At 37.6% G+C, this 27011-nt stretch overlaps 1 protein-coding gene and 1 long non-coding RNA gene across 2 annotated transcripts in view; one reads left to right on the plus strand and one right to left on the minus strand.

Moving 5' to 3' along the window:
* MRTFB (myocardin related transcription factor B) overlaps positions 1-27011 on the plus strand; it is a 202265-nt gene that overhangs the window by 110439 nt on the left and 64815 nt on the right. Inside the window, exon 3 of the mRNA XM_077828958.1 lies at positions 26176-26241. Coding sequence (XP_077685084.1) covers positions 26176-26241 — 66 coding nt within the window. The remainder of the gene's footprint in view (positions 1-26175; positions 26242-27011) is intronic.
* On the minus strand, positions 1014-8486 carry LOC144271557 (uncharacterized). The gene is made up of 3 exons (XR_013347370.1): positions 8135-8486; positions 2837-2939; positions 1014-1099 (listed from the first exon to the last, which is right to left on the minus strand). It is a non-coding gene; the product is annotated as an uncharacterized LOC144271557 (long non-coding RNA).

Here is a 27011-nt window from a genome sequence, read left to right on the forward strand (position 1 = left end):
AAGGCGTGGGGTTTGGGGATCCTATGGTTGGAACGGCAGGGAGCCAACCCCCCCTTTCTTATAGCCCACCTTACCCCTCCTACGGGGGGGAGGGGCATGGCGTGGCATGGATGCTAAGGTTCCAGCAATGGATTTGCTGGAGGGACCTGGATGGAAAAAGAGAGGGGAGCTGGTGGAAGCCCCCTCCAGAATAAACAGAGGTTACCTGCACTGTACACTTTTGTCTGCCTAGTAGTCCCAGACATCTAATAATAAAGTTGTGGCCTGATTAAATCCATATCAAGTGTCTTCTGTCCTTTCTGTATAGCTGGACAAACTGTTCCTTGCATTAGAATGCCCAAATTATCTAATGCGGCATTATCAATCTTTTATCCGCATCATAACAGAAAAGTTTTTTTCATGGACTTCCTACCTTTCCATGCACTTATTGTCATATAACATCCCTGTGGCAACTACAGCATTTGCTAAAATTGGAAAAATAATATTAGAAAACTATTTTATGTCTTAGCTGTCTTTTAATGCTTGCAGGGTATTAGTCTCACTGTACTTCTAAGATCTGTGTTTGTGCATTATTTTCAGTGAAGGTGTCTGCAGAAATGTACATAATTCTGGAAGTAGTTAATTACAACTGCCAATAGCGAATATAGGCAGTTTGTGCATTATTTTTGTGGCACCCACAAAAATGCCTTTAAAAATTCTTGTCAGTGACATGCAGTTAAAAATATGTGTACAGTGTTGGAACAGTGTTCTCCAAGAGAATATAACAATTAAAATATTTGTCACTTTTAATTAGCAATATATGGTAAAAGATACAACTTTTACAACAGGCAAATGAAAGTATTGATGTATAAACTGTCATATTTCCAAACTTTGCACTCAGTGTAAGATAAAGATAACAGTAGAGAGGAACATCTGATTGCAGTCTTCCCAGTAATACAGGCCTTCTTATCTTGTTCCTTCCTTGTATCCTCCTCTTTCTATTCTACTTCATCTCCTCTGTCATCTTCATTCCAGTTTTCACAGATCTACATGCAGTCTTCAGGATTCCTTTATCATTTGCTCCCACTTCCCTGTGTTCCTAGTGCTAATGTCTTCTTTTCTGTGACATATGAAGTTCAAGTGATCACCTGCTAGTATTTTTCATGGTAGACTGTCTTGTTAATCATGTTTGTATTTGATTTGAGTCTGTTCTCTGAATCATTTTGGAATTGTTTTAGGATCAAAATAGTATTTTAAAAAATCCCACTTTTTTTAACGTACAAAACACATCGTTTACCCCTAAATCTTTTTTGTTTGTATCTTTTGTTACTCCGTGATCAACTCAGTTTAACTAATAATTTGCTTACTATTTTACTGCAACAAAGAATCTGTAAAATAATAGTCTGGTGTATCTGTAACTGTGTAAGAATATATTGACCTTGCCAAATTTTCATATAGGTCCCTTGAGAAATGTTTATATTCTATTTGCCTTGAAGTCCTTCTTTGGCTGTGCCCAGCTTCTCAGCAGTATACTTTTTCTCACTCATAATAAGTGTTTGGACTTAGGCAATGGGAAAATTGAGTTGATTTATGAAGGAGTTCTTGCATAGTACTTTTTTTTTTTTTTTGCACCGTTAAAATCAGTATGAAATCAGATGCATTACAGCACAAATTAATATGATCTTATATATTATGGATTTAAGCAAAATGTTATTTAACATAATTGACATGTATCATATATTGCAAGCAATTTGCAAACATCAGATTTTTAGAGGGTAGAACCAGCTTGAAAACTACTATGATACACATAATTTTGATGCCTTTTGTCTCTGAAATAGCTAGTGACGTTCTTTTCTGTGCTTGTGCTATATGGGCTAATTATATTTTCTGATCCTTAAAAATGTAAAGAATTAATTCTGTCACCAAGATGGCCCATTCTTCTTCAGACTGGTGGTTGGTTGATAGGGTTTCCAACTGTCCAAATGCCATGGTAATAATGTTTTTCAGGAGTCCTGAAGTCCCTACACATTTATATCCTCTTATGTATGAAATTCTGACCTGATCTTTATTTTCCATCTGCTACCTATCTAAGGAAGAATACTAAAGAAGATAGTGAAGGGAAGGGACTTTGCTAGTCATCCAAATTATGCCAGACGCACTCATCATGAAGTCCTGGCCATGTCAATAGCTTCCCTATTTTGGCTTACTCTCCAAAAAGATCTTTTAGGTCAGGAGTCTGCACTCCCCTGTGTCTTGCAGCATTGCTGCTGCATGGGTTTTCCTGAAAAGGCAAGGTGATTACTATTCTTTTCAATTTCCATTTAAAAAAATCGTTATAGTACGTGGAGAAGTCTTCAACTCTTTTCTAAAGAAAGAAAAGTGAAATCATTGTGCTGCCCAACTGTGGACAGTTCTTGTGATTTCAGACTGAAGTGCTCCATCATTAGACATAAGTTAGGGTCTGTGAGATCTCACCCCACATATTGAGGGTTTTTGTTTGTTTTTTTAGAGTAGCTAACAGCACTTCAGAATGAGGTACCCTCTGTCTCACTGGAAGATGAACCTGGGCCTGAATACAATTCTCTGAGCTTGTTAGAAAAGATGCTTTGATGCAAAAGATGGCCATTTGATCAGCTAGGAGAGTGGGGACAATTACAGCACGTAATGTAGCTTTAGTTAACTTACCTCCAATACAAACTGCTCATTAAAACTATTCCACATTTTAAATCTAAGATCCTTTCAAATTTTCACCTTAGTTAGGAAATCTCCTTACCCTCTTTGCATCCTGCAGTTAGTAAGGAGAATGGAAAAGGCTTCACACCTTTAGCATTAAGAAGACATTGCATATTTGCCTTACCTGTACCTTAGTATTCAGGAGGTCCAATTATCTCATTTTCATATTGTGATGAGAGGAGAAGAAAAGTGGATGATGTCCATTCTTTTGGCTTAGCATAAGAAGACTTGAAAAACAAAATTAAGAAAAAATAACCTTTTCTCCTGTAGCATATATAGTAACTTTAAAACTCAAAATGTTCATATTAGGCCAGTTTCTGAAAATACACGTTTGCATAACTTTGAAGTCAATGCGCCTAGTTGTGAGAAAAGTTACACTTGTGCTTGCACGGTTAGAGCCAAAGAGAATTGTCAATACTTCAAGATGCGTTGCATACCAAATAATTTTTAAATACTTCTAGATATAGTAAACAGTAAAATGTTTAAAAGCTTCTTAAATATTGTTGAAAAACTTCGCAAGCTATACTATTCTATTTAAAATTAGATGTGGTATGTTATATATTTTCTGTATTTTATTTTCCTGTGAAAACAGACTGGTTAACTCATCCTCCTTATTTGCACATAATGTTAATTCTCTAATCATTACATCAAAATCATTTCAAAAGTTGGTTGTGGTGCTGCAAACAGAGAACTGTGGCTTTCAGTAAGGTATGACCCATCAGAAATTAATAAATCCTTAAAAGATCAAATTTTCTTTCAGACATCCTTAATATTAAAGAATGAGGGAAAAGAAATACATAAAGACGTAGTTTTTCAAAGAGCTGAAGTGCTAGCCTCCCTTGATGAGGATGGGAATTGTGCCTGTAAAATACACTAAAATACAGTAAATTACACTAGAATGAATTGTTGGCACAATTCAGACTACTTAAATATACAGCTTGTGCCTGCAGTCAGGTAGTTAGAGGTGCCAATATTCATATTTTCACTCATAGTTTAATTGCAGTTGCAAATTGTGTCCACTGAAAAGGGGGGGTACCCACTTGAAAAGGTTGCCCAAAATTATATTACATAAATGGAAAATTTTCTTGGCAGAGCGGTTAATAATCAAAAAAATTTCTTTTGAACATGTGGTAAGGTAGAAGTACATTACAGATATATAGAAATATTTACATAAGACCAATTTACATGATTGGTACACTTAGTAAAGGGAATTTTAGATTCCTGTTTGAGCATTGCACTTGAATATTCATTTTTCATGCACAGAATGGAGTCACCAAAGATACAGGGAAAGTATTTTGTGCTCACATTAGCACATAGATCAAAACACTCTAGTTTATGAATAAGGATACCATTTGGTCACGGCGGTCATGGATTCCGTGATTTTAATGAACCTCCGTGACTTCTTCGGCTATAGCCCCCACTGCAGCCACTGTGGAAGGGGCTGGAGTTGTCAGCCCCCATCCTTCCCTGTGGGGCTCAGGCTTTGGCCCCCCTAGGCAGTTAGCCCCCCCCCCTCCTGTTTCCTACCACCGGTTATTTTTAGTAAAAGTTACAGACTGGTCGTGGGCTTCTGTGAATTTTTATTTATTGCCCATGACCTGTCCATGACTTTTACTAAAAATAACCGTGACAAAATCTTAACCTGATTTATTAACATACGTGTACACTTTCAGTTGTACACTCTTTTGTTATGTGACAGGGAAAAGTTGTTTATAGAATTAAAGGTATGTTTAGGAAATATTGCAAGGTCTTATGACTAAGCCACTTAAAATTTAAGTGATTTTGACCATATTTTTTTTTTAAATAAATGTTTGTCCTTTAGCCTTGTATTGAAAATCACAGCTGTAAAATATAACTTTGCTTAAACTGGTCATCATTTAAGGATATACACTGTATTAAAACATATGCACACAAGAGGATTGCAGTTCGGTGGAATTTTGCAGCCAACAGTAAACTGAGAACACACATCATTACTGAAAAATATCATAGGATTTACTCATATTTGCAGCAGAATAAGTTTGCCGTTACCACAAAAATCAAGTCCTAATGGTGCCAAAGCATTCCAGGGGGCCTGAAGAAAAACTACTCCAACCTCCTAGTTGACACTGAAAAGGTATGTTGGTGACTAATATAAAAGATTGAAAGGTTCATGCTGGTGAGAATGGGAAATCAGAAAGACTGTGTAGGAGGAAATACTCTGGACTGACTGCTCGAAACAAGAGTAAAAGTTACTGCCTCCTGAGTGTAGTACAAAAGGAAAAAATAGAAATTTGCAGTTTTAAAAATTTATTACAGGGAGTAAGATCTGTGTGTAGCAAAGGTAGTATATGTACATTTTGTAGTGTAAACAGTATTACAGGAATCAGTTGCTTTCAGATTGTTCCTTACTTGTTCTTAAGATTTGCAGCTATGCTGAGTAAATATGCTTCTGCAAAATAGGACCTTCTTTATTCTTTACGTAATCTTCTTTTTAGACAGCTGTTTGTTTATTGATTAAACTTAATGAGTAATGAATCTGCCTGTCAGGCCAACATAAAGTATATCCACAGCCTCCAGCAGCGTTTAGAAAGAGAGACCACAGCAACTATTTGTCTTAGATATCAGCAAAGGCTGCTCCTTCAGCAACTGCTGGATTTATTTTTAACTGCTTGACTCAGTGTTTGTCAGATGATTCTGATGATCAAGCTGCATACTGAAACATAAAAGTACGGAGGAAGCCAGGATAGCTAAAAGGGAAAGGAGAGTGGTTGTCTGGGAAAGGGGGTGGGATTTGTGAGTTTTGCTTCAGAAGCTCAGTTTCCCTGTCTGGAAGAGAGTTAAGGGCTTCAAGCAGATTGAGTGTATTTGTAGGTCAGACTGGGAAGTAAAGGGCAATGGCTGCTTTCAGCTGCTTAAAGACATAATTGCTCAATTATTGTGAAAAGGAACCGGGGAGCAGAGTATTCAAACAGTGTACTGCTGGGTTGCAAATTGGTCTTTTTCCTGTGTTGGATGTTGCCATTCAAAGGAGTCTCATCATGATCGATAGCTCCAAGAAGCAGCAACAGGGCTTTCCAGAGATTTTACCTACTGGAGATATTGAGACATTGAAAGAAAAGGAATGTCTTGAGGTGAACAGCCAGAAAAGTCTCAAGGAAGGTCAGTTACCTGCTGTTTGGGGGGCAAAAAAATGCAGACATGCGACAGTAAATTCAGTCTGTAAGTGCCTGCTCTAAAATTCTTTACATAATTTTTTTGCATGCATGCAAATATGCAAATACTCTGCTCCCTTTTCAGATCATTTAAAAGGCCAGGTTCATTATTATTTATTTTATTAAGTTGCTCTCAATTAAATGCTAATGGCTGAACAGTAATTAAGTTCTAAAGGAAATTTAGTAGAAAGTGATCATTTCAGAGTGATACTCAAATGCATTTGTTCAGTCCATGGCACATGTTGAAATGTGCCCTGAAAGGATTTCACAAATTGCTTTTAACTAAAGAGAATAGAGCTAAGGATTTTTAAACAACGATGTGTTTCTTCCTCATTTTTAGCAAAGGATGCTGTTGCTTTCTCCTTACTGCTGCCTACTTACACAGTTTGCTTTTTTTCCTGTTTTATAATTGTTTGTTTTAGAATTTGTTTTTCCGTTACATATTGTGAATCTAAGCTTGCATTGTTTCTGAAATGGTTCTGCACACTGTGCAGTTAATTGGCAAAGCAACATTAACATGAATTAGCTTGTAACAGTCCAGCAATCTACTGAGGCACATAGTGTTATCTTTCAGTACTGACAACTATTATAATTGCCACCTCATGTATCTTGAGTAGTTTTCTTAGTATCATTCATTGGGCTGTAGCAGAAATTTTGCCAGGAGAGTGCTGGTGCCCAGTTACCTGATGCACTTGGAGATAACTGGATCATACGGAAGGAGGAGGAAGAGGCTGATAGAACCCCACTGCCTAGAGCACAGCTCCTCAATTTCTGATGCTGGCATCCTCAGCACAACTTGTAGTCCTTTGCAATCAAGACTCCAACAACATTTACCCCACCCAGGCAGCCAAAAAGCCCTCTCTTTTTTAGTAGACAAAATTCCTTCTCCCTCTATGTGCCTTCTTGCATTGGCCTTCTTCATACCACTGGGCTCTCTGGATGACCTGTAGTTGAGCTGGAGCACTTTCCTTGGTTCTTGTGAGATAGAACTGACATTTTGTTCCCTCAGGAAACTATGCCTTCTGAATTGAAATAATATAAGCATAAGGGTCTAAAATATATTGGTAAATTTTAAGAAGGGAAAATTGCATTGCAGTTATTACTAGACCAGATCAGAACATCCTTGCCAGTTTTTCTTAAACAAAAAGATAGAAACTTTTCAACCAGCTCTAGATATGGCCAAAGAGAAAACATATTTTATGTTATTTGTTGCTTTTAAAGACAGACTACTTTTTTTAACATGTGGAAGAACACCAAGATAGAAAGAAGTGCTCAATGGCTACTGTAGAGGACAGCCAATATCAATGCAGTAATAAAAAAGGCAGCTTACACTGAAAGGCACAGGAACTTGAAGAAGGGTAGAGAAAAAATACGTATTGTAACAGAAAAGATGGAGAAGAAAAGAGATCTATAACATGAGGAAATAAAGGGAAGGATAAGAAGGAGAGAAAGTAGTGAAAGAACCAATAAACAGAAGAGTGGGGTGGGTTAATAAATAACCATGTAATTAACATTCTTTATTATATATTTTAAAACCAACTACACTAGAATTGCACATAATATATAGAATAATGTACTCCAGCTGTACATTACAAGGTTGTAATTCCATCAGAGTGGTGACAAACCACAAGTATTGAATCTTGCAATAGCCTAAATTTATGTATGTCTTGGGGATTAAATTATTTAATATTAATATGGTTGAAAATTGAGGTTCCCCCAACCTCTTTTTCTTTCTTTTTCTGTATTTTTTCAGCATCCTTGTGTATTTGCCTTCTTTCCCCCTACAAATTTTTGCCACTTGGCAGCTTGAATTTTAAAATGAATTGCACTCTAAAGGGTAAATAAGTATAGTAAAGAAATAATAACTTATTACATTTATTTCATGCTTTGACATTCATTACTGAACAATGAGGGAAATTTCTGTTTTAATAATCAGGTTTAGGATGCCATGTATACTCCATTGCAAATCTGCCTTGATGTTTTAGTGACACAAACAAAAAGGGTCAGCTTTGTTGTTGTAATTTATAGTGTCACCAGAACATTTTAAGGGCTATAATAATTTATGCAGTTCAGATATATAGTTCTATATTATTTTTTATGTAAGTGGCACTGTAAATCATTTATTTGAACTATATTTGGTAGAACAGTATTTTCTAAAATAAGATTATTTGAAATGTTAATGATTACTTTCTTATTAAAATAAAGATTTGGCTACGTCCATCATCCCTTACCTTGAAATCCTTTTGGATGGAGGATTTTACAGATGGTATTCACTAATGGTGAGAGCCATGACGATTCTCACAGGAAAACTCAAGAATGAAGAAATTAGAATTCTGCTGGCAATCCAGTATTGGTTAGGTGTCTTATTGTAATTCTAGATGATGATAACCGTTTGAAGGTCCTAATGTGATTTGCTTAAGTATGCTGAATTTTAAAATCCCTACACAGTAAAGGTAATTTCCCACTAATCAAGAATATTGTAAGCTTCTCCCTTTTTGATTAATTATCGTTTATAAGAGAAAAAATGTTTCTGTTGCTGAGTGTTAAAAATTACAATGAAAATGAAACCCACACTAATTTAAAAACAAGTTACTGTATAAAATAAAGGGCATTAGGAGTTTAGAAGATGAAATTGTACAAGGTACATTTCATAACTTCCTGTTGCAGATCGGAGGGAGGAAATCCTAACTACCCTACTTTCCTGTAAACAACCTCAGGCAGGACTACTTTGCTTTCCGTCCATTTTCAGTGAAAAGAATTCAAGATCCAAATTCTACATGTAGATTTAGCTAGAAATCTTCACTGTATTAACCAACAAAAAATCTTTTGAAACTGTTAGTGTAATTTTATGGTAATATCTAATCATATGATTGTACTTCAACAATGTTTTCAAAAATGTCAGACATGCCTAAGTCACTTAGACGCTTAAGTCCCATTATAAGTCAATGGGAGTTAAGTTCCTAAATGACTTAAGTGCTTTTGCAAATTTGATCCTAGAGTCTTCTGTTGTAGAATAGCATATTTATGTACCTACAGTAGTACCTACAGGGCTCAGCTGAGATCAGGGACCCAATATGCATACTCAGAAATAAGAGAGAGTTCTTGCCCTGAAGAATTACGATCTAAATAGACAAGAGAGAAGAGGTATAAGAAAGGGAAAATAGTATTATTCACATTTAAAGCAGAGAGTTCAGAGCCCCCGTCCTGCCGAGATTTATGAACGTGCTTAATTCTATGCACTGTGAGTAATCCCATTTAAGACAGTGGGACTACTCACAGGACGTGATTCAGGAAACTGTTCTTATTCAGCAATCACTTTAGTATGTAACAGGTTTCAGAGTGGTAGCCATGTTAGTCTGTATCAGCAAAAAGAACGAGGAGTACTTGTGGGACCTTGGAGGCTAACAAATTTATTTGAGCACAAGCTTTTGTGGGCTAAATCCCACTTCATCAGATGTATGCAGTGGAAAATACAGTAGGAAGATATATATATACACAGAGAACATGAAAAAATGGGGGTTGCCATACCAACTCTAACGAGACTAATTGATTAAGGTGCTCTATTATCAGCAAGAGAAAAAAACTTTTGTAATGATAATCAGGATTGCCCATTTCAAACAGTTCACAAGAAGGTGTAAGTAACAGTGGGGAAAAATTAGCATGGGGAAATAGTTTTTTAGTTAGTGTAATGACTCATCCACTCCCAGTCTTTATTCAAGCCTAATTTAATGGTGTCCAGTTTGCAAATTAATTCCAGTTCTACAGTTTCTCATTGGAGTCTGTTTTTGAAGGTTTTTCGTTGAATAATTGCAACTTTTAGGTCTGTAATTGAGTGTCCAGGGAGGTTGAAATGTTCTCCAACTGGTAATAGCCCATCTTAATCAATTAGTCTCATTAGAGTTGGTATGGCAACCCCCATTTTTTCAGGTTCTCTGTGTGTGTGTGTATATATATATATCTTCCTACTGTATTTTCCACTGCATGCATCTGATGAAGTGGGCTTTAGCCCACGAAAGCATATGCTCAAATAAATTTGTTAATCTCTAAGGTGCGACAAGTACTCCTCGTTCTTTTTAGTATGCAAGTTAACTTCAAACACATGGTTAAGTCCCATTGATTTTAAAGGTAAGCACATGCTTAAGAGCTTTGCTAAATCAAGATTATTGTGCATAAAGTTAATCATATTTACATGAGTCTCGGTGGGATTAAAGCCACAGTGACGTGTCAGGGAGTAAGTCTGTGGTAGATTTGGAAGTAGAACCCAGGTTTGATGAGTTCCAGGCCAGTACCTTAACCACAAGGCCATCCTTCCTCTCTGGATCTTAAGGCTATATGAGGATGTGTGAATGAGTTTTTTTAAAAAAAGGAAGTCTCAGCAACTATTTATGAAATGGTTAGAAAAATACCTAGAAATTTAGAAAGCATAATTTTTGCTTATATGACTGTACCGAATTTCACAAAACCTTTGGGGTTTTTTAAACATTAACTTCTCCTCTCTCTCCACACAAAGCAGAGAAAGATTATTTTCTCATTATATAAATTTGGAAAAAATTGTGGGAAGTTTAGATTTTATATCTAGAACAGTCCTTGCAGCAAAGATTCTAACAACCTAAATTTGAAGATAAATTTATGTCCAGACTTGTTTCCAAATAATAAATGTTCCATAGCAATAATGTATGACACAGATTGTCCCGTTTCTCAGTTACTGATGAATGACATGATAGACCTTTTGGGTTATATTGTCTAATAGGTTGTTTTTTTTTTTAATGTCAGAAAAATTGCCTTTAATTAGTTTTCCTTCCAATGTATCTTTTCATTTTCTACATGCATGCAATGGAGCGCTTCCTCTGGAGACACTTACACAGTGATGTTGGCTGACATACAAAAGCCTGCAATCTCTGTGGTACGCTTTCCAGGAGTTTATGGGATCCTGCAGGGTTTTTCAGAATTTCTTTCAAGAATCCTGAAGAGTTTCTATGGAACTACTGTATCATGCACAGAGATTCTGTAAGCTCTGCAGAGCACTCAACAGTGTAAATTCCAGCTGTTTGCACTTATTGACTATACTTTTCAGCTGATGAAACTAAAAGGAACAAAGGAAGTACTCCTCAGAATGTGAATGCTTAAAAGGCTCTAGACATTTCCAGCTGGTTTTGAAGTATGTTCTATTATTTACCAAAAAAGGACCTGTATATAAAATGGATAAGCAACGTATATATTAATTTAATAATAATAATAATAATAAAGAACTCTTTATAGAACTTTGATTCTTATAATTTAAATTACCTTAACACACATAAGTCTCAGATTTCTAACCTATTGTCAATGTATTCTTGTGCTGAGCTGAACTTCCTTTGTCACAAACTGTCATCAGACTAAGATGGCAACTTTCTACTTCATTGTGAATTAGTGATTTTTATTATATTAAATATCATTTAAGATATTATTTATTTACTTCTTGTAATAGACAGGAAGTGAGACCAAAAACCTTTATTACGTTTCAGTTTTGCCTGTGAAATCCTGTGCAGTTCGTCTCTAGGCGCTTCCCCCAGATCACAGGCAGCTTAACACTTCCGTTATAATGAAATCACTTTTTCTGCAATGGAAACCAAAAGAATACAATGTTGTTATCAAATTTGTGAATGCTATGGAAACCAAAAGAACACAATGTGATCATCAAATTTGTGACTTTGGAAACATACAGGATGAGTAATACAGAGTGAGAAACAACATATTCCATAATCCTTCACAAGCCTCTACAGTGAATAATAAATAGCAGAAAGAACAGCTACTCTCCAAAACATCCTAATTTTTACATTTTGAATTTTCAGTTTTATATCTAGCAATTAAACATTCTCTGAAAATTCCTAACATTTAATTCCAGAGTATTTTATAACTATATAAATATGGTACAACACTACTGAAATGCACTTTCCTTGGAGATGGAGGGTCGCAAATAACATATGATACAGCATTTTGGCATAATTCCCTTCTCTTTAGGAAAGTGCCATGGGATCTTTAAAGTCCATGCAGAGCAAACAGGACCTTGTTCTTTTTAGTAGTAGTCAAAAGATAAACATTAGAATTAACTACCTGTTGCTCCATTTATGTAGCTAGGAAAGATAAAGGACTGATTTGACCTTTCTGGGATTTGAATCTCTGGCTTTAGTATTCTAGACATTCCAAACTTTTTGTTTAGAGTATTTAGCTATATCATTCACTTCGCTCGATACACTATTTTGTGCTGCTTTATTGTGACTTTACTCACTCATTGTGTCTTATATTTCAAAGTCTCAATGTCAAATGACTACAGTTACAGTTATAGGTATTTATATTGTCAATAATATATATTGACTTTTAAAAAGTATCTCAATCCTGTTATTTAGAAGTGATAGATCTATCCAGAGAATCTTTTGTGTCCATTGTTACTGTGGTTCTATATTTCATGCGCAGCGTCCTAGAGGGACTTTGGCTCACCAAGAGCAGAACAAGTTGCTTTAAACTAATTTCTGTTTCAGAAAAACAAAAACAGAAAAAACAAAAATCTCACCACAGACTTTTTGTGGAACAGCAATTAGTTTAAAGGAATCTGTCCCGTTTTGAGCGCTGTCTGTTTCCATGGCAGCCAGAGCAGCAGCCAGCAGTAGAGTTGTCAGAACTCCTGTTAATTTCCAAGGCAGAATGCTGGAAATGCCATTTTCCCAACATCATCGATGTTCTTATCTAAACAGCTAATATCTGCAGTGTTTTAACTTCGGGAGAAATAATTAGAAAATTGTACAGAGAGCATTTAAAACATATTTTTCTAGCTACATTATTTTATTTTTGCCTTTTCCACAGGTGTAATCATTTGAAAGGTGTATACGTTATTTTACTAATCCCTCCCCAGAGATTTACAGTGTTTATAACAAATCCCCTAAACAGCCTGAACTTTCAACAGCCATTTGGAGCCTCATTTCATAACACCTACTTTAAAAAAAACAAACTTTATGTTCTATCTGAAATGCATAGGATTTGGAATTAGTGCTAGGATTACTATGCACAATGTGAGCTCTGGTTTTGTTCAAGACAAGGAGCAGTGATGAAAGCCTGTCAATCAATATAGATAGCATTGTTCCTACAGGACAGCTATCAATTTATTTTTGGCCTCTTTACATTCCAGTTCTTGTGGTTACATATGACTACTTGGAGACACCTTTTCCATAGCATACAAATTACCAGTTCATCCCATGAATACCACAGCAGCTGAAAATCACTTATCTTAACTTTGATAATGGTGTATTTACTTAAGATGCTTTAATAATACCATATCTTTTACTTTCATCAGTTCTACCTTTCACACAATTATCATTACTCCAGAAATAAGACAGATTAATTTGTCACTCTTCAGTAGACTATATATAAAATGCGATGTGATGAATTGGTGATTGTGAATTTGCTTCTTTATATATGCTTGCCTCCATGTACTCAAACAGCAAGGCATTCAATGATGTGCTGCAGGGCCTTTTTCCTTTGTTGCTGTTCACGCTTAACCTTTTGCCCCCCTTTGAATCTTACAGTATGTGAACTCTTAACAATATTCACTGTTGGGAGATGGAGCACAATTAAACTACTTCTATGTAATCCAAACTAGACTGCAATGTATCTCAGAACAGTAACGTACATTCTGTTACATGTGTGGTTACCAGAGAACCGTTTACTCCGTACACACCATCTTTATTCCTTTGTCTGTAGATGCAGAGATTTCCTGATATGCTAACACTAAATGAATTAATAGTGGGAACTCTAGCCTCTATGGAATAGATCCTCGCCTGGTGAAAATCTGCACAACACCACTGAAGTCAATAGACAGACCTATACTGATTTTTAAATCAGTTGAGGATCTGGCATTCTGATTGTAAGAAATTAACATATTTTTTCAATTAAGTTCCAAAGAAACCACTCAATAACAATAGGATAAAGGTAAACAAAATTGATTTTATTAGAAAGTACTCCTTTTAAGTGATTAATATATTGACTCCCATTGTATAAAATTTATAAGGAGGCTTTTCTAAGAATCTGAAAGCCAAATGTTAATGTTGCGCTCAAGTGCTGATTTTAAATAAATTACACAATCTAGAGCTAACCAGTGATTTGGCTGACAGCTCAGTTCATAGCTTTTGTTCAGAGGCATTTTTGAGACTTTATTCCCTCAATTACCAGCGTTATAGAGGAGATATGTCAGATCCTATAAGTTACAAAACAGTTGTCTGTCTTCAGTAGCCTAGTTCGTGCATTGGTGCTAACATAGGCCTTATTTCTCCAAACACTTACGTATATGGTTAACTTTAAGCATGCTAGTGGTCTGACAGAAGTAAATGGAAATTATAACATGCTTAAAATTATGTACATGCTTCAAGACTTTGTGGGTTGGAATAACTTACTAAAATTTGTAGTGGATTCACCATCACTGATAATTTTTAAATAAAGATTGGATGTTTCCCTAAAAGATATACTCTAGAAGTTATTTCGGGAAAGTCCTATGGCCTGTGTCTTACAGATGGTCAGACTAGATGACCACAATGGTCCTTCTGGCCTTGGAATCTATGAATCTAAGGTTCTGGCTCAGGGCCTTTGAGACAGAGTGATTCTTGGCTCTCTCTTCAGTGGTATGAGTGATATTATGTGGATAATTATGCTTGATTCAGGAAGAGGTCATCATTATTGTTTGTCCCTTCAACACCCCGTAGCCACGACCCAGTATTGTTACTTATCTTTCTGTAATTCAGCATCTAGGTTAGTGGAATATGTCCATACAGTGGAAGTCTTGGTTTATGCACTTGTTTTTGTCTCTCTTTTTTTACTGAAGACATCCTGCATCATGTATGATGGTGTAATCCATGCAAGGCAGTATAGCAACAGTGTAGGATTCAGTTACAAAGTACCAATGATGATCCTACAGGATTGACTGAGTTTGGTACCAATTTTGTGTGCATGGCTCAAGCACGACCATATTGGGCCACAGTGATCCGCAGTTGACCTTCCCTCCCCCTCAAGTACACCAGATGTTTACAGTGCTCAAAGATTATACTATCCCACAATATTTGAAGTTTTTGCTTAGCCCGATGGTGTTTCGGTGAAAGGCGTACACTCGTGTCTTGCTCAGGAACTATGTATGATAATAATTTCTGAGTACACTCAGGAATCCAACTAAATTGTGCTCAGTGTCCTTAAATCTTTTCGATTGGATGGCAATGCAAAGATCACTTGCATAAATGAATCTTCACATGTCAGGGGAATTCTGGTTGGTCATTTGTGTATATGTTAAATAGCAAGGGTAATAGCATTGATCCTTGGGGCAATCTGTTGCACTGAGTGTGTTATTGACTATTTTGACCACCTAGCTCAACAAAGAATGTTGATTTTTGAGCTCCAAGGAGATGACTTGGAGCATCTTGCTATTTCTCAAAATTCTTGCCAGTTTAAATAGAAGTACACAGTTGTTCACAGTGTCATAAGCAGCTGACAGTTCAACAAACACAGGCCCTGTAATTTTACATGTTTCAGTCATCTGTGATGTATTGGGTTAGGTTTGCAACTTGGCCACAGCATGAACATCCTGGGCAGAAACAGCCACTCCAAGTCTCCCTATGAGAAGGTCTAGTTTTCTGACCCATCTAGGAGTACAGGAAGTATACAGATTTGAGAGATCCTGAACTTTGTCTTAGAGCGGAGATGTTTTTGCATCTGTAAGTGAGACATGGACTTCATGCAGTAGGCAGCATGAGCTGCTTGTTGGAGCACATCCAGTTTGCTGTGACTGTTTGATCTCTGCTTGCATCTTAGGTAGTTGAACTCATAAAAATGCGCTCCACAGTGTTCGATCCCTCCTGTACCAAACGTTCTAGTGCTTCAGCTCTGAGCTTCTAGATCTTGGTCTTCTGCCATGAGATATTCAACTCCATAGTTTGTGTGACATCTTGGAAACTTTGAAGGGCAGGGCTGAAATTCCCTGGCTTCTCTGTAAGCAAGCCAGCATTGTCATCATAGTTTTGTTTGGTGAAAAGTTCTTACCAGCTTGACTCTGATATGTGGAGTGGCAAATCTTAATATCCAGTTGATATTTTGACAGAATAGTGCCAGAGCAAGAATGTATCCCTGCTGCACACTTGAGGTTTTATGGAAACACTGCTCTCTTGCACCAGTACCGGAATGAAGGTCATGCACCAGATTTAGCAGAACATCTGGGACACCAGCTCGTTTCAGTGCAAGCCAGTCAAATCAAAAGCCACTTCGCTGTTGATATATGCCACATATTTTTTTTAAAAAGAAAGAAACATTGTCAAAACCACCTAGTTGTGTAGACCTGGCCTGTGTACACAAGTGTTCTTATTACTTTTTCCCTCATCTTCCTGCCCCCTTGCTCCCTCTGTCTGTTGCAACATGTCCTATTAAACTGTACATTTTTTAGGGTAGGGAGCAGCTTTTATTGTTTGTTTGTGTATCACCTAGCACAATCAGCCTGATCCTGATTGGGGGCTTTAGGCACTACTAGAATAAAATATTGATAAACATGCAGCACAGCCACCCACTCAATTATGGTAGAGCTGTGTGCTGGGAATTATATGGCAATGAAATGTGATCATGAAATTATTAACTTAGCATTCTGATTCAATTGAAAAAATAAAGAGTGGGGGGAGAACATTTAATTCCTGTTAATAATTTATCATGCACAAAACAAAATGACTGTTAAGGGATGGATTTTTTTCATATTTTTGACTGGCAAATTTTCCATGATCGCTTCACTCTACATGGAAAATAGGTTGATTTTTATTTTTTAGGGCACACGTTCCACACTGAAACCCTGGAGAAGGCTTAGCCTGCACTGTTTTTCTGACAGGTATAAAGTGTCATTAATTCAAACAATTAGTGTAAATTCTGTTAACCTTATATATAGGTATTTTAGCAGCAGTCATTCTTATAGTGCTGGTTGTTTCAATGATCTCATGTAATAAGAACATGCCTGTTCTCTCTTCAATCCACGTGATATTAGTGCTGAGTACTGCTATAATATGGCTTGTTCCTGCCCCTTTGTGTTATCTGTGCTGGAGGACAGGATTCAAAACTGAAGTCTGACACCGAGGCTTTGGCACAGCAACAATTTTCAGAGAAAGCTGAGCAATTCAATCCCTTTTCAGTCAAACTATTTTTTAAAGTATATTTTAGGAAATACTTATGCCTTATTAAGAGCATTAAAGAGGTTATTTGGTTTTACTTTTATTGGCAGACATCAGTGTTAGTTCTTTCCTTTTTTCCTCCGGACTTGGAAACTTGCCAATAGAAATCCAAATCCTTAGGGTGGTGGGTGGAGCCTCGGGGATATGGGGATACAAGTATGCCCTGTCCTCCCAAAAATAATCTGTATATTTGGTAATAGCACAAATGGATGTTGTGGGTAATATTTGCACTTTAAAATAAAATATTTTATATGTTTTTGCCAAGCATAATTGTAAAAGTTGAGACTAAAGTAATTAAGGCTATTCATTATAAAGAATACCCAGTTCACTCTAGATATAGATGGAATAATACCCTTTTGTATTACCCACTTCTCTCACATTCACTAATTTAACCTAATGTTTAAGTCACTAAAAAGGACACTGCTGTTGAGTTTCAGAATTGCCTTGAGATTGTGTCCCAGGAGGCATCTTCTTTCCACTAATTAAAGGCTAATTTTGCCTTGACATTTTTCTGCAAATTCTGCCTAACTCAGCAGCCTTCTCATTGTCACTTTTGACTGATCTATTTATATCTGTGAGGGTATCAGCTTCCACTGACCATGGTCCTTAACATAGCCTCAGAAAAGTTTTGAACCATGTAAAGGTTCCTTCAGTGAAGAGCCAACAGTGTAATGACTCTGCTGCTGAGCATAGAATTGGAAGTGGATACAATCTTGCCCTTGTATGAGGAATGAAGATGAATTTTCTCATATGTTACTCCTTTCCTGAGTTGGCACAAAAGCTGCTATTTCAGGGGTTTTTTTATTCTAGCTATTTAAAAAATAACTTAAAAATACCAAACTGTGGGCTGGATCACCCTTTCTCATGGTAAAACCTTTGTAAGAAGGTGAAAGAGGAAGAAAAGTATTGAAAGGATTCCATTGCTGAACCTCTCACATATTGCTCCCTTGGAGCACGGGTTTGCCCCTTCCCCCCATAATAAGCCATACTTCAAACCCCCATATGCGTCTCAGGAGGTCAGTGCTATGCATATGGAGGCCCTGGATCGCCAGCTGTAATAGATCCGTACTGCCAGGATTCCCCTCTCCCGTGGCTGCTGCTGACATCACCAGCCCCATTATGAAACTGTTAATAGAAGCTCTGGTAATATTCGTTTTCCAAGCTCCATTGGGAATGTTGTGTCTTCCTCCCTCCCAATCAGCATGAGGCTGCCCACTCTCCTTCCCTCATTCTCTTTCCGGCTGTGGATCCTGATCCCACAGAGCCTCATCCATGTTGTCTTTGGAAGGGAGCACAATGCTAAATAATAGTCTTACCCTTTTATGCAAGAATGGGAAGATCATCTCTGTGGTGATCTGGGGGAAACAATATGATCCAGTAATTAACAAATAAATTGACATACCTAATTTATGTATATCTTGAAAGTATTTAAGATATACAAGTGCAAAATCAAGTATCTCAAACCAGTAAACCTCCACCCCTTTCATGTAGTTTATCAGCCAAACTGATTAGATAAAAATATGGTAACGCTATTTGTTCCTGCACTAAGACCTTGTACTAGCCTACAGTAATTTTTGTTCTAGCCTACAGTAATTTTTTTCTTTGAAATTTTTGAATAATTAGTGTTTCATAAAGTGAGAAACTAATAGCACTTATTTGAGCCAGGCTGAAGGAGTAGATACTGCGCAAGCTTCCCACTCACAAAGCTTCCAATCCATACTGCTGTTCCAGTTTGGGGAGGGATTTCAAACAGAGATTACCAATCATACAAAATTGTGTTGTGGATTTGTAGTGTGGAGACCAATCTTAGAATCAGAATTACTTTTTATATTGGATATACTAACACCTGAAAATATTTTATTATGGTGTTAAAATAGCCTTAGCTGTTCAAAAAGTTTTCTGATGATCTTGTCAGGAACCCCCAAAAAGGTAGGAAATAATGTAATCAAATTGTAGTTCTGTCTGCTGCAGTTTTCAGCTTCTCTAGGCCTAAGGTAATGGGCCATCATAAGACTCATAAGGGAAGACTCAATCGAACCAAGTAACAAGATGAACAGCCTAGTAGGAATTGTAAACATCAAAAATCACATCTTTTTACATAAAGCGAACCATCTGTCTGTTATGGTAGATGGATCCCACTGATGACTGACTGGATTCCTCATACCTATTGTAATAGTACCAGCATTCATTTTCATGTTGATCCACTGTGTTAACAGGTGCTGGAATCCTGCAGAGATGGTGGTTCCTATGAACTAGTGTCAGGTGTAACTTGTTATCTCTGCTCAGGACATCAGAATAACTCATTAGGCATAGAGAACTTGGGTGTATGATAGAAGCTGAGGACGTGGTTTACATTTCTGTTGTTTGAATTCCCAGCAAAGCCAAGCCCAAGTGTGGAGTAAAGTTGGTCTACATGCAGTGTGTGTGTTTGTACTCTGTTCTGGCCAGGACAGGAACTCCACTTGCTTTTGTTGTTTACAAGCAAAGTCAAAAGAATCATTGAGTTTAAAGGAGATAGGGGAAAGCCAATTTATGTTTGCACAGTTATGATCCACCCAAGGAACAAAACAATTGATTCTGTCTGGAGAAAACTTTGCACTGAGATAGTCATGACATGCTGCTTCTAAATCATATTGTTTGAATAGTAATGCGCCTACCCAACGTGTATAGGTATTACACACTTGATTTTAGACATATTGTCCATTTAGTCTTACGATAATTCTGAGCTTTCTGCGTTTCCATGGTTACATCAGATAGAAGCCAGTACTAGAACATACAGTGTTATTTAATCCCTGGACACCAGTTATTGGATTCCTCAGTGCTGTGTGCTAATTCAATAAGAAATTGTTAGTGCAAAACCCAGGTGTTTAAGGTTAATATTATAATGTTAATTCTTCTCCGAGTGCTGTCCCTGTGGGTGCGCCACTTCCAGTGTTGGTGCATCCTGACTCCGTCGATCAGAGATTTATGGTAGCAGTGTCTGTGCAGGTCACACATGCGCAGTAGGCATCTCACGGTGCTGTTGGTTCCATGTCTAGCGTGCACACAACCCGCCCTCCAGTTTTTTCTCAATCGCCCTTGGCTGAAGACGGAGCTCTGGGGCAGTGTTCATTACTCTTCCAAACCTTTCAGAAAAAAATACATTAGTTAGTCATATAGAAAGTTGTAGTTAGTGTTAATGTTAGTTTTTATTACCAAAAAAAGTTTACTTTTATCCAGTTTACCGTCCCTTCACCGGGGGTGGTTAACTGTTAAGATGCCTGGCTCCCCAGGCTTTAAGCAATGCAGCTCATGCTGCGAAGCAATGCCCATTTCAGATGAACACCTTTTCTGTGTCCAATGTCTTGGGGCCTACTGTAGCAATCTAAAATGGAGAGCCCAGTGTGACTGGTATTTCAGACTCAAAATAATCTTGATGGAGAAATCTCTCCAACCTGAGCCAGACCAACAGACCTCCTCTCCGGGCACCCCCCGCTGCAGGAACAGGAGACATGCCTTCCTCTAAAAGACCAAGGAAGAGGGCACAGACGTCTCTGCAGAGAGCACCACAGAAACAATGGCGGTCTCCTGCCAGGTCGCTACCCCTGATCCCGACATGTGCTTAGGTGAGCACCTGTGACACTCCTTCGGCACCTTCGGCACTGCCAAGTCCCAAGCGAAGGAGATGGAGTCAAGACACAGATGGCAACATACCTCCTCCATGGCACCGAATTCACCCGTAAGGGACCCGGTACTGAGCATCTCCTCAGGCACCATGCCTCTCTCCCAGATTCAGCCTCATGGGTGGGACATGGAGCTCCCCACTACTCCACTCACGATTTCAACTGGCGGGGTAGGTGCACTGGGGCTTAAGCTATGGCTGGTGGGGAGGGGCACTGGGGCTGAAACTGGGAGCAGAACTGCAGGGAGCCCTGGCGCTTCCTTCTTAGCTAAAGCCCCAAGCCCCGGGGACCACTGTGGGGCTAAAGCCAGAAACAGCCATGGTTCTGATGCCCCAGCACTACCACTGGGTCTAAAGCCTTGAGCCCAACCCCAAAGGTCAGAAGCCCTGAGGCCCCCACCCAGAACCCTGACCACCCCCACCCTGCAGCTGCAGCCCCAACTCCTCCCAGCCTGTAGGAGTTGGGGCTAGCACCTTACACTAGTATTGTGTTGCAAGCTCTTTATAATGAAAGTTGAGCTTACAAATATAGCATTATGTACAAAAAATAACTTCATTCAAAAATAAAACAGTGTAAAACTTCGGAACCTACAAGTTCACTCAGTCCTACTTCAGCCAATCGCTCAGACAAACAAGTTTGGTTACAATGTGCAGGAGATAATGCTGGCCACCTCTCGTTTACAATGTCACCTGAAAGTGAGAACAGGCATGTGCATGGCACTGTTGTAGCCGGCATCACAAGATATTTACATGCCGGATGTGCTAAAGATTCATCTGTTCCTTCATGCTTCAACCACCATTCCAAAAGACATGCGTCCGTGCTGATGACAGGTTCTGCTCGATAACAATCCAAAGCAGTGCAGACAGACGCATGTTCATTTTCATCATCTGAGTCAGGAGCCACCAACAGAAGGTTGATTATTTTTTTTTGGTGATTCGGGTTCTGTAATTTCTGCATCGGAGTGTTGCTCTTTTAAGACATCTGAAAGCATGCTCCACACCTTGTCCCTCTGATTTTGGAAGACACTTCAGATTCTTATACCTTGGGTTGAGTGCTGTATCGATCCTTAGCAATCTCACATTGGTACTTTCTTTGTGTTTAGTCAAATCTGCTGTGAAAGTATTCTTAAAACGAACATGTGCTGGGTCATCATCCAAGACTGCTGTAACATGAAATGTATGGCAGAATGCAGGTAAAACACACAGCAGGAACATACCCTTCTCCCCCAAGGAGTTCAGTCACAAATTTAATTAACACATTATTTTTTGAAGAAGCATCATCAGCATGGAAGCATGTCCTCTGGAATGGTGACCGAAACATGAAGGGTCATATGAATGTTTAGCATATCTGGCATGTAAATACATTGCAACGCTGGCTACAAAAGTGCCATGCAAACACCCGTTCTCACTTTCAGGTGACACTGTAAATAAGAAGGAGTCGGCAGTATCAACCGTAAATGTAAACAAACTTCTTTGTCTTAGCAATTGGCTGAACAAGAGGTAGGACTGAGTAGACTTGTTGGCTCTGAAGTTTTACATTGTTTTGTTTCTGAGTGCAGTTATGTAACCCCCAAAAAATCTACGTTTGTAAATTACACTTTCACGATAAAGAGATTGTACTACAGTACTTGTATGAGGTGAATTGAAAAATACTATTTCTTTTGTTTATCATTTTTACAGTGCAAATATTTGTAATAAAAATAATATCAAGTGAGCACTGTACACTTTGTATTCTGTGTTGTAATAGAAATCAATATATTTGAAAATGTAGAAAAACATCCAAAATATTTAATACATTTCAGTGAGCATTCTATTGTTTAACAGTGTGATTAATCGCGATTAATTTTTGTAATCACGGTTAATTTTTTTGAGTTAATTGTGGGTTAACTACGATTAATCAACAGCCCTAGTTACAACTTAACTTCATGCTGCTCCAAGAAAGAAAGAAAAATCAAAATTAAACCATTCAAATTGAATTTTTTAGAAAAATACATTAGTTCCCTTACTAATTAACAATTACTCCATCACCACAATCTTTTCCATTACATATAGTGAGTGTTTTGAAGTTGCTATGGAAATGCTATTAACTCAATATTGATTTTTAATATATTTGCATCTCACATACATGATTTTCATGACATTCTTTTTTGTTGCTACATTTGCTTTCTCTGGTCTCTGCCCTCCTTACTACTTATAGCAGGGGTTGGCAAACTAAAGCTCCCTGCCTGCCCTGGGCCCGTGCCGCTCCCAGAAGCGGTCAGCATCATGTCCCTGCAGCCCCTGGTGGTGGGGGGGCAGGCAGAGGGCTCCACGTGCTGCCCCTTGCCTGCGGGTACCAACCCCAAAACTCCCTTTGGCCGCGGTTCCCCGTTCCTGGCCAATGGGAGCTACGGGGGGTGGTACTTGCAGGCGAGGGCAGCAAGTGGAGCCCTTTGCCCCTCCCCACCCTTAGGGGCTGCAGGGATGTGGTGCCAGCTGCTTCCGGGAGCAGCACGGGGCCAGGGCATGCAGGGAGCCTGCCTTAGCCCCGCTGTGCGCCGCTGACACCCCGGAGTGGCTCAAGGTAGACTGTGCCAGGCTGAACCCCACACCCTGAACCCCTCCTGCACCCTGCACCCCAACCCCATGTCCCAGCCCTACATTCATGACCCTGCATGCAATTTCCCCACCCAGATGTGGCCCTTGGGCCAAAAAGTTTGCCCACCCCTGACTCGTACAGTGTACAACAACACTGTAATCTTGAAAGAGGTACTCCAAACAAAACTGCTCTAGTAGTGTCGTTACGGCTTAAAAACGCAGAGCTACTTTTAATTCCTTCCCCTTTTAACAATATTATTATTAATATAATTACCTTTTACATAGAGCTTTTCCTCTGCAGAAAGTGCAGTTTTACAAAGGTGGGTAAGCATTATCATCCTTATTTTACAGAAGGGAAAACTGAGGCATGAGGCAGCTAAGTGATTGGTTCAAGATCACACAGTGAGTTAATGCCAGAGCTGGGACTAGTACATAAGTCTCCTGTTCTTAACAATAACAACACCTTGCACTTCTCTATCACTTTCTATCTGAAGACCTCAGAGCTGCTCACAAATATTAACTAAGACCTTGTCTATGCTGGTATTTTTGTATTTGTGCAGCTACACTAATGCAACTGCCCCAGTGCAACCCTTGAGGTGGATGTGCCAGACCAATGTAAAAAATGACTTGCACATGTGCAGCTTAGCCCAATTTAAAATGATCTAACCTTCTCAATGCCTGTATGACATAGGAAGGTATTATCCTTTTTTTTCAGGTTTGTGTCTGAGTCTGGAATTGCATCCAGATATCTCCACTCTCAGTCTTATGTTTTGGCCAGAAGGCCGTCTTCCTCCTTCCCGCCCCCTTCATAAAACAGGAAACAAGCTGATTCCCTTTTATACTCTGAAAACAATTAACGCTGTGCTCAGACTAATTTTGAAAAAATTACATTCATTTTGATGTTCTTTATAGTTTGTTTTGAATCCTAAAGAAGTACAATGGGAACAGTGTCTCCTAATCATACAGCCAGGAGTTATCAGAGGAAATCTTTAGAATGCAGTATAATTTGTTTTACATAGCCTACATCACACAAAGTATCAAGGCATGCTTTACTGTGAGAGAATGTGTTTATTATTTCTCTGTAGGTTAATTGTTTGGTTAAGCTGTGTTTATCCTCGTTTGCTAATATAATGAAAAATTTTAGACATTTAAAGAAAATAAAACCACTCTTACAGATGAACATTAAAATATTAGGGGGAGGGAAGTTAGATATTTTTAAAACAAATAATGTAAAATATTTTTGTAAAAGAGAGTCTGCAGTCATCTCTATGGAGGAAAACTGAACACTTGAAAGTCAATGGGACCTGTGCTTCTAAATTCCTTGAAAATACAACATCAGTGTTGGTTCTGTCAAGGGCATGGGTGTTGCCACACGTTAGTCATGCAAGCAATCCCATAGAAGTCAGTGAGGCTGTGAATAGTGTTATGGTTATCGGAATCAGGCTCTGTACTGGGTGCTGTTTTAATGGGCCTTTGACAAGATATCAGGTTCAGATACCTTGCATGAGGATACAGAGCTGTGATTTACCTATCTATTATAGGTCTACTCCAGGAAATCTTTCTGTTGCATGTAAAGTCAATAACAATAATTATTACTTATTACATTCATGCAAAGGGGTCCCAAACAGATCAGGGCCTTTTTGTGTAAGGCACAGTATAAACATATAGTGGTCTATTTGTCCATCCTTAAGACTCCCCATTTTGGATTTACAGAAAGTGGTGTACAATGCTTTAACAGTATCATAAGGAATAATATAAATGGCTAAATAGATTATTTTAAAAAGCAGTACATTTTGTGCATAAAATACTGCAGCCCTGAAGTCTTGGCATTGGTTCTTATTCCCAGTACTCTCTGCTGTTTTCCAAACTAAAGACCTATATAAGTTTAGACAGTGACACCAAAAGAAGCCAAATTAAAACTCCATTTCTATTTAAAATTATTTCAAATTAAACTTTGGGCTACCAAATCTTTTTGTTTTGTGTTTGTACAGCTCCTAGCACAATGGGATCCTTGTCCATGACCAGAGCGTCTATGTGCTGTAATAGTATAAATAATAAAAAATAACTACCTGTTTGAATATTTCATGAAGATTTCTTTGGAGATTATTTAAATAAAATATAGAATAGTTACCTCTAAAGTTTGGGCAGGACTTCCTTCAAATTACTAAAAGGCAGATTTATTCAATATTTAAATTAGACCATTGAGACAGGGTAAATCTCTCATTAATCAAGCAAGCAATTAATCTCTTCTTCAGTTCTCTATTTTTAAAATGGGAGAAATTCCCCTTTGTAAAATACTGAGATATTCAAGTCAAAGATGTTATGTAAGTGCAAAATTTTATTATTATTATTTATTATTGAGGAAATTAATGTAATGTGATTTCTTTAATTTGAAATTCATATCCTTCTGTATTAGAATCTGAATTTGAATCTAGAATCTGTTGTACATAAATAATCTAAAAAATCTTATCATATTTGTGAAAAAAATCATAAAATAGAATATGAAAATTTGAATTCTTAACAGCATTAATATATCACTACAGAATACTGGTGTGCTTTGGATTCTAGACATGTCAGAAGGACATATAGTCACTATGTGTTTTTACTGAAAGTGTAACATTACCAAAGATTTTGAAAAGTAATCTACAGACCTATTATACAATATCCTGTGTCTGTTACTGAATAGAAATATTTTGATTGTGTTCAAAGTTGAAATATTTGACTTCTTAATTAGAATTTATATTGTTCTTTTCTGCAGCTTTAAGTAGGAGATAGTATCATAGTATGTGAATTAATGATTGCTATTTTCTTTTGCCAGTACTTCAGCTTAGGCTGCAGCAAAGACGGACAAGAGAACAGCTGGTGGACCAGGGCATCATGCCACGTAAGACTAATTTTATTTACAGTAACTTGTATCATATTTCAAGACATATAAAATAATTGAAGATGAAAATTTCTAAGGAAAGCAGTCGTGATAACTTTGTCATTTGATTATGTTCATGTAATACCTACAGGAAAATTATAGCTAATTTAAATAAGAGGTATTTAAAATACAAGGTAAAGACAGTAAATTAAATTAATCTGCAGACAGAATAGCCACTGTGTTAGCGTCCCCCTAGAGTTGGAGACATTTGAAATAAGAGCAGACAAATGATAGAAAATACTGGGCCTAATTGTTCTTTACAACAGTTTAACCTGTGAGTAACTTCACTGCAAATGATTGAATTACACCAATGAAAGCAAGTGGACAAATAAGGCTTACTGAATGACTTAGGAAGTCATTTCCATCTCTAATTCTATGATATAGTCTAAAACAAAGTTACTGTTTATTAATTTAGTTACAGTTTGAAAATGTAGATAATTTAGATGCTTTTTATTAATCAGGTACAGTTTGAAAACTAACTTAATTTAGTTATGTTAGTTGTATTTACAGTACTATGTATCTGAAATTACTATATTGTATTTTTAAAAATATATGGTTTCTTTGTAAATGATTTCAGTACTTTAAAGTAAACTAACTATATTTGGTCTTAAGGTCCATTTTCCCCCTTGACTTTGCTTATTTAGGGTTAGTGGCTGTTTCACAAGCACAAAGGTACCCTAAAGTCAGTTTAATCAATAGCAGAAGATCCCCATGCATAAGGGGTTTGAGTG

This window comes from Eretmochelys imbricata, chromosome 10 (assembly GCF_965152235.1).
Source record: "Eretmochelys imbricata isolate rEreImb1 chromosome 10, rEreImb1.hap1, whole genome shotgun sequence".
Lineage (NCBI taxonomy): Eukaryota > Metazoa > Chordata > Testudines > Cheloniidae > Eretmochelys > Eretmochelys imbricata.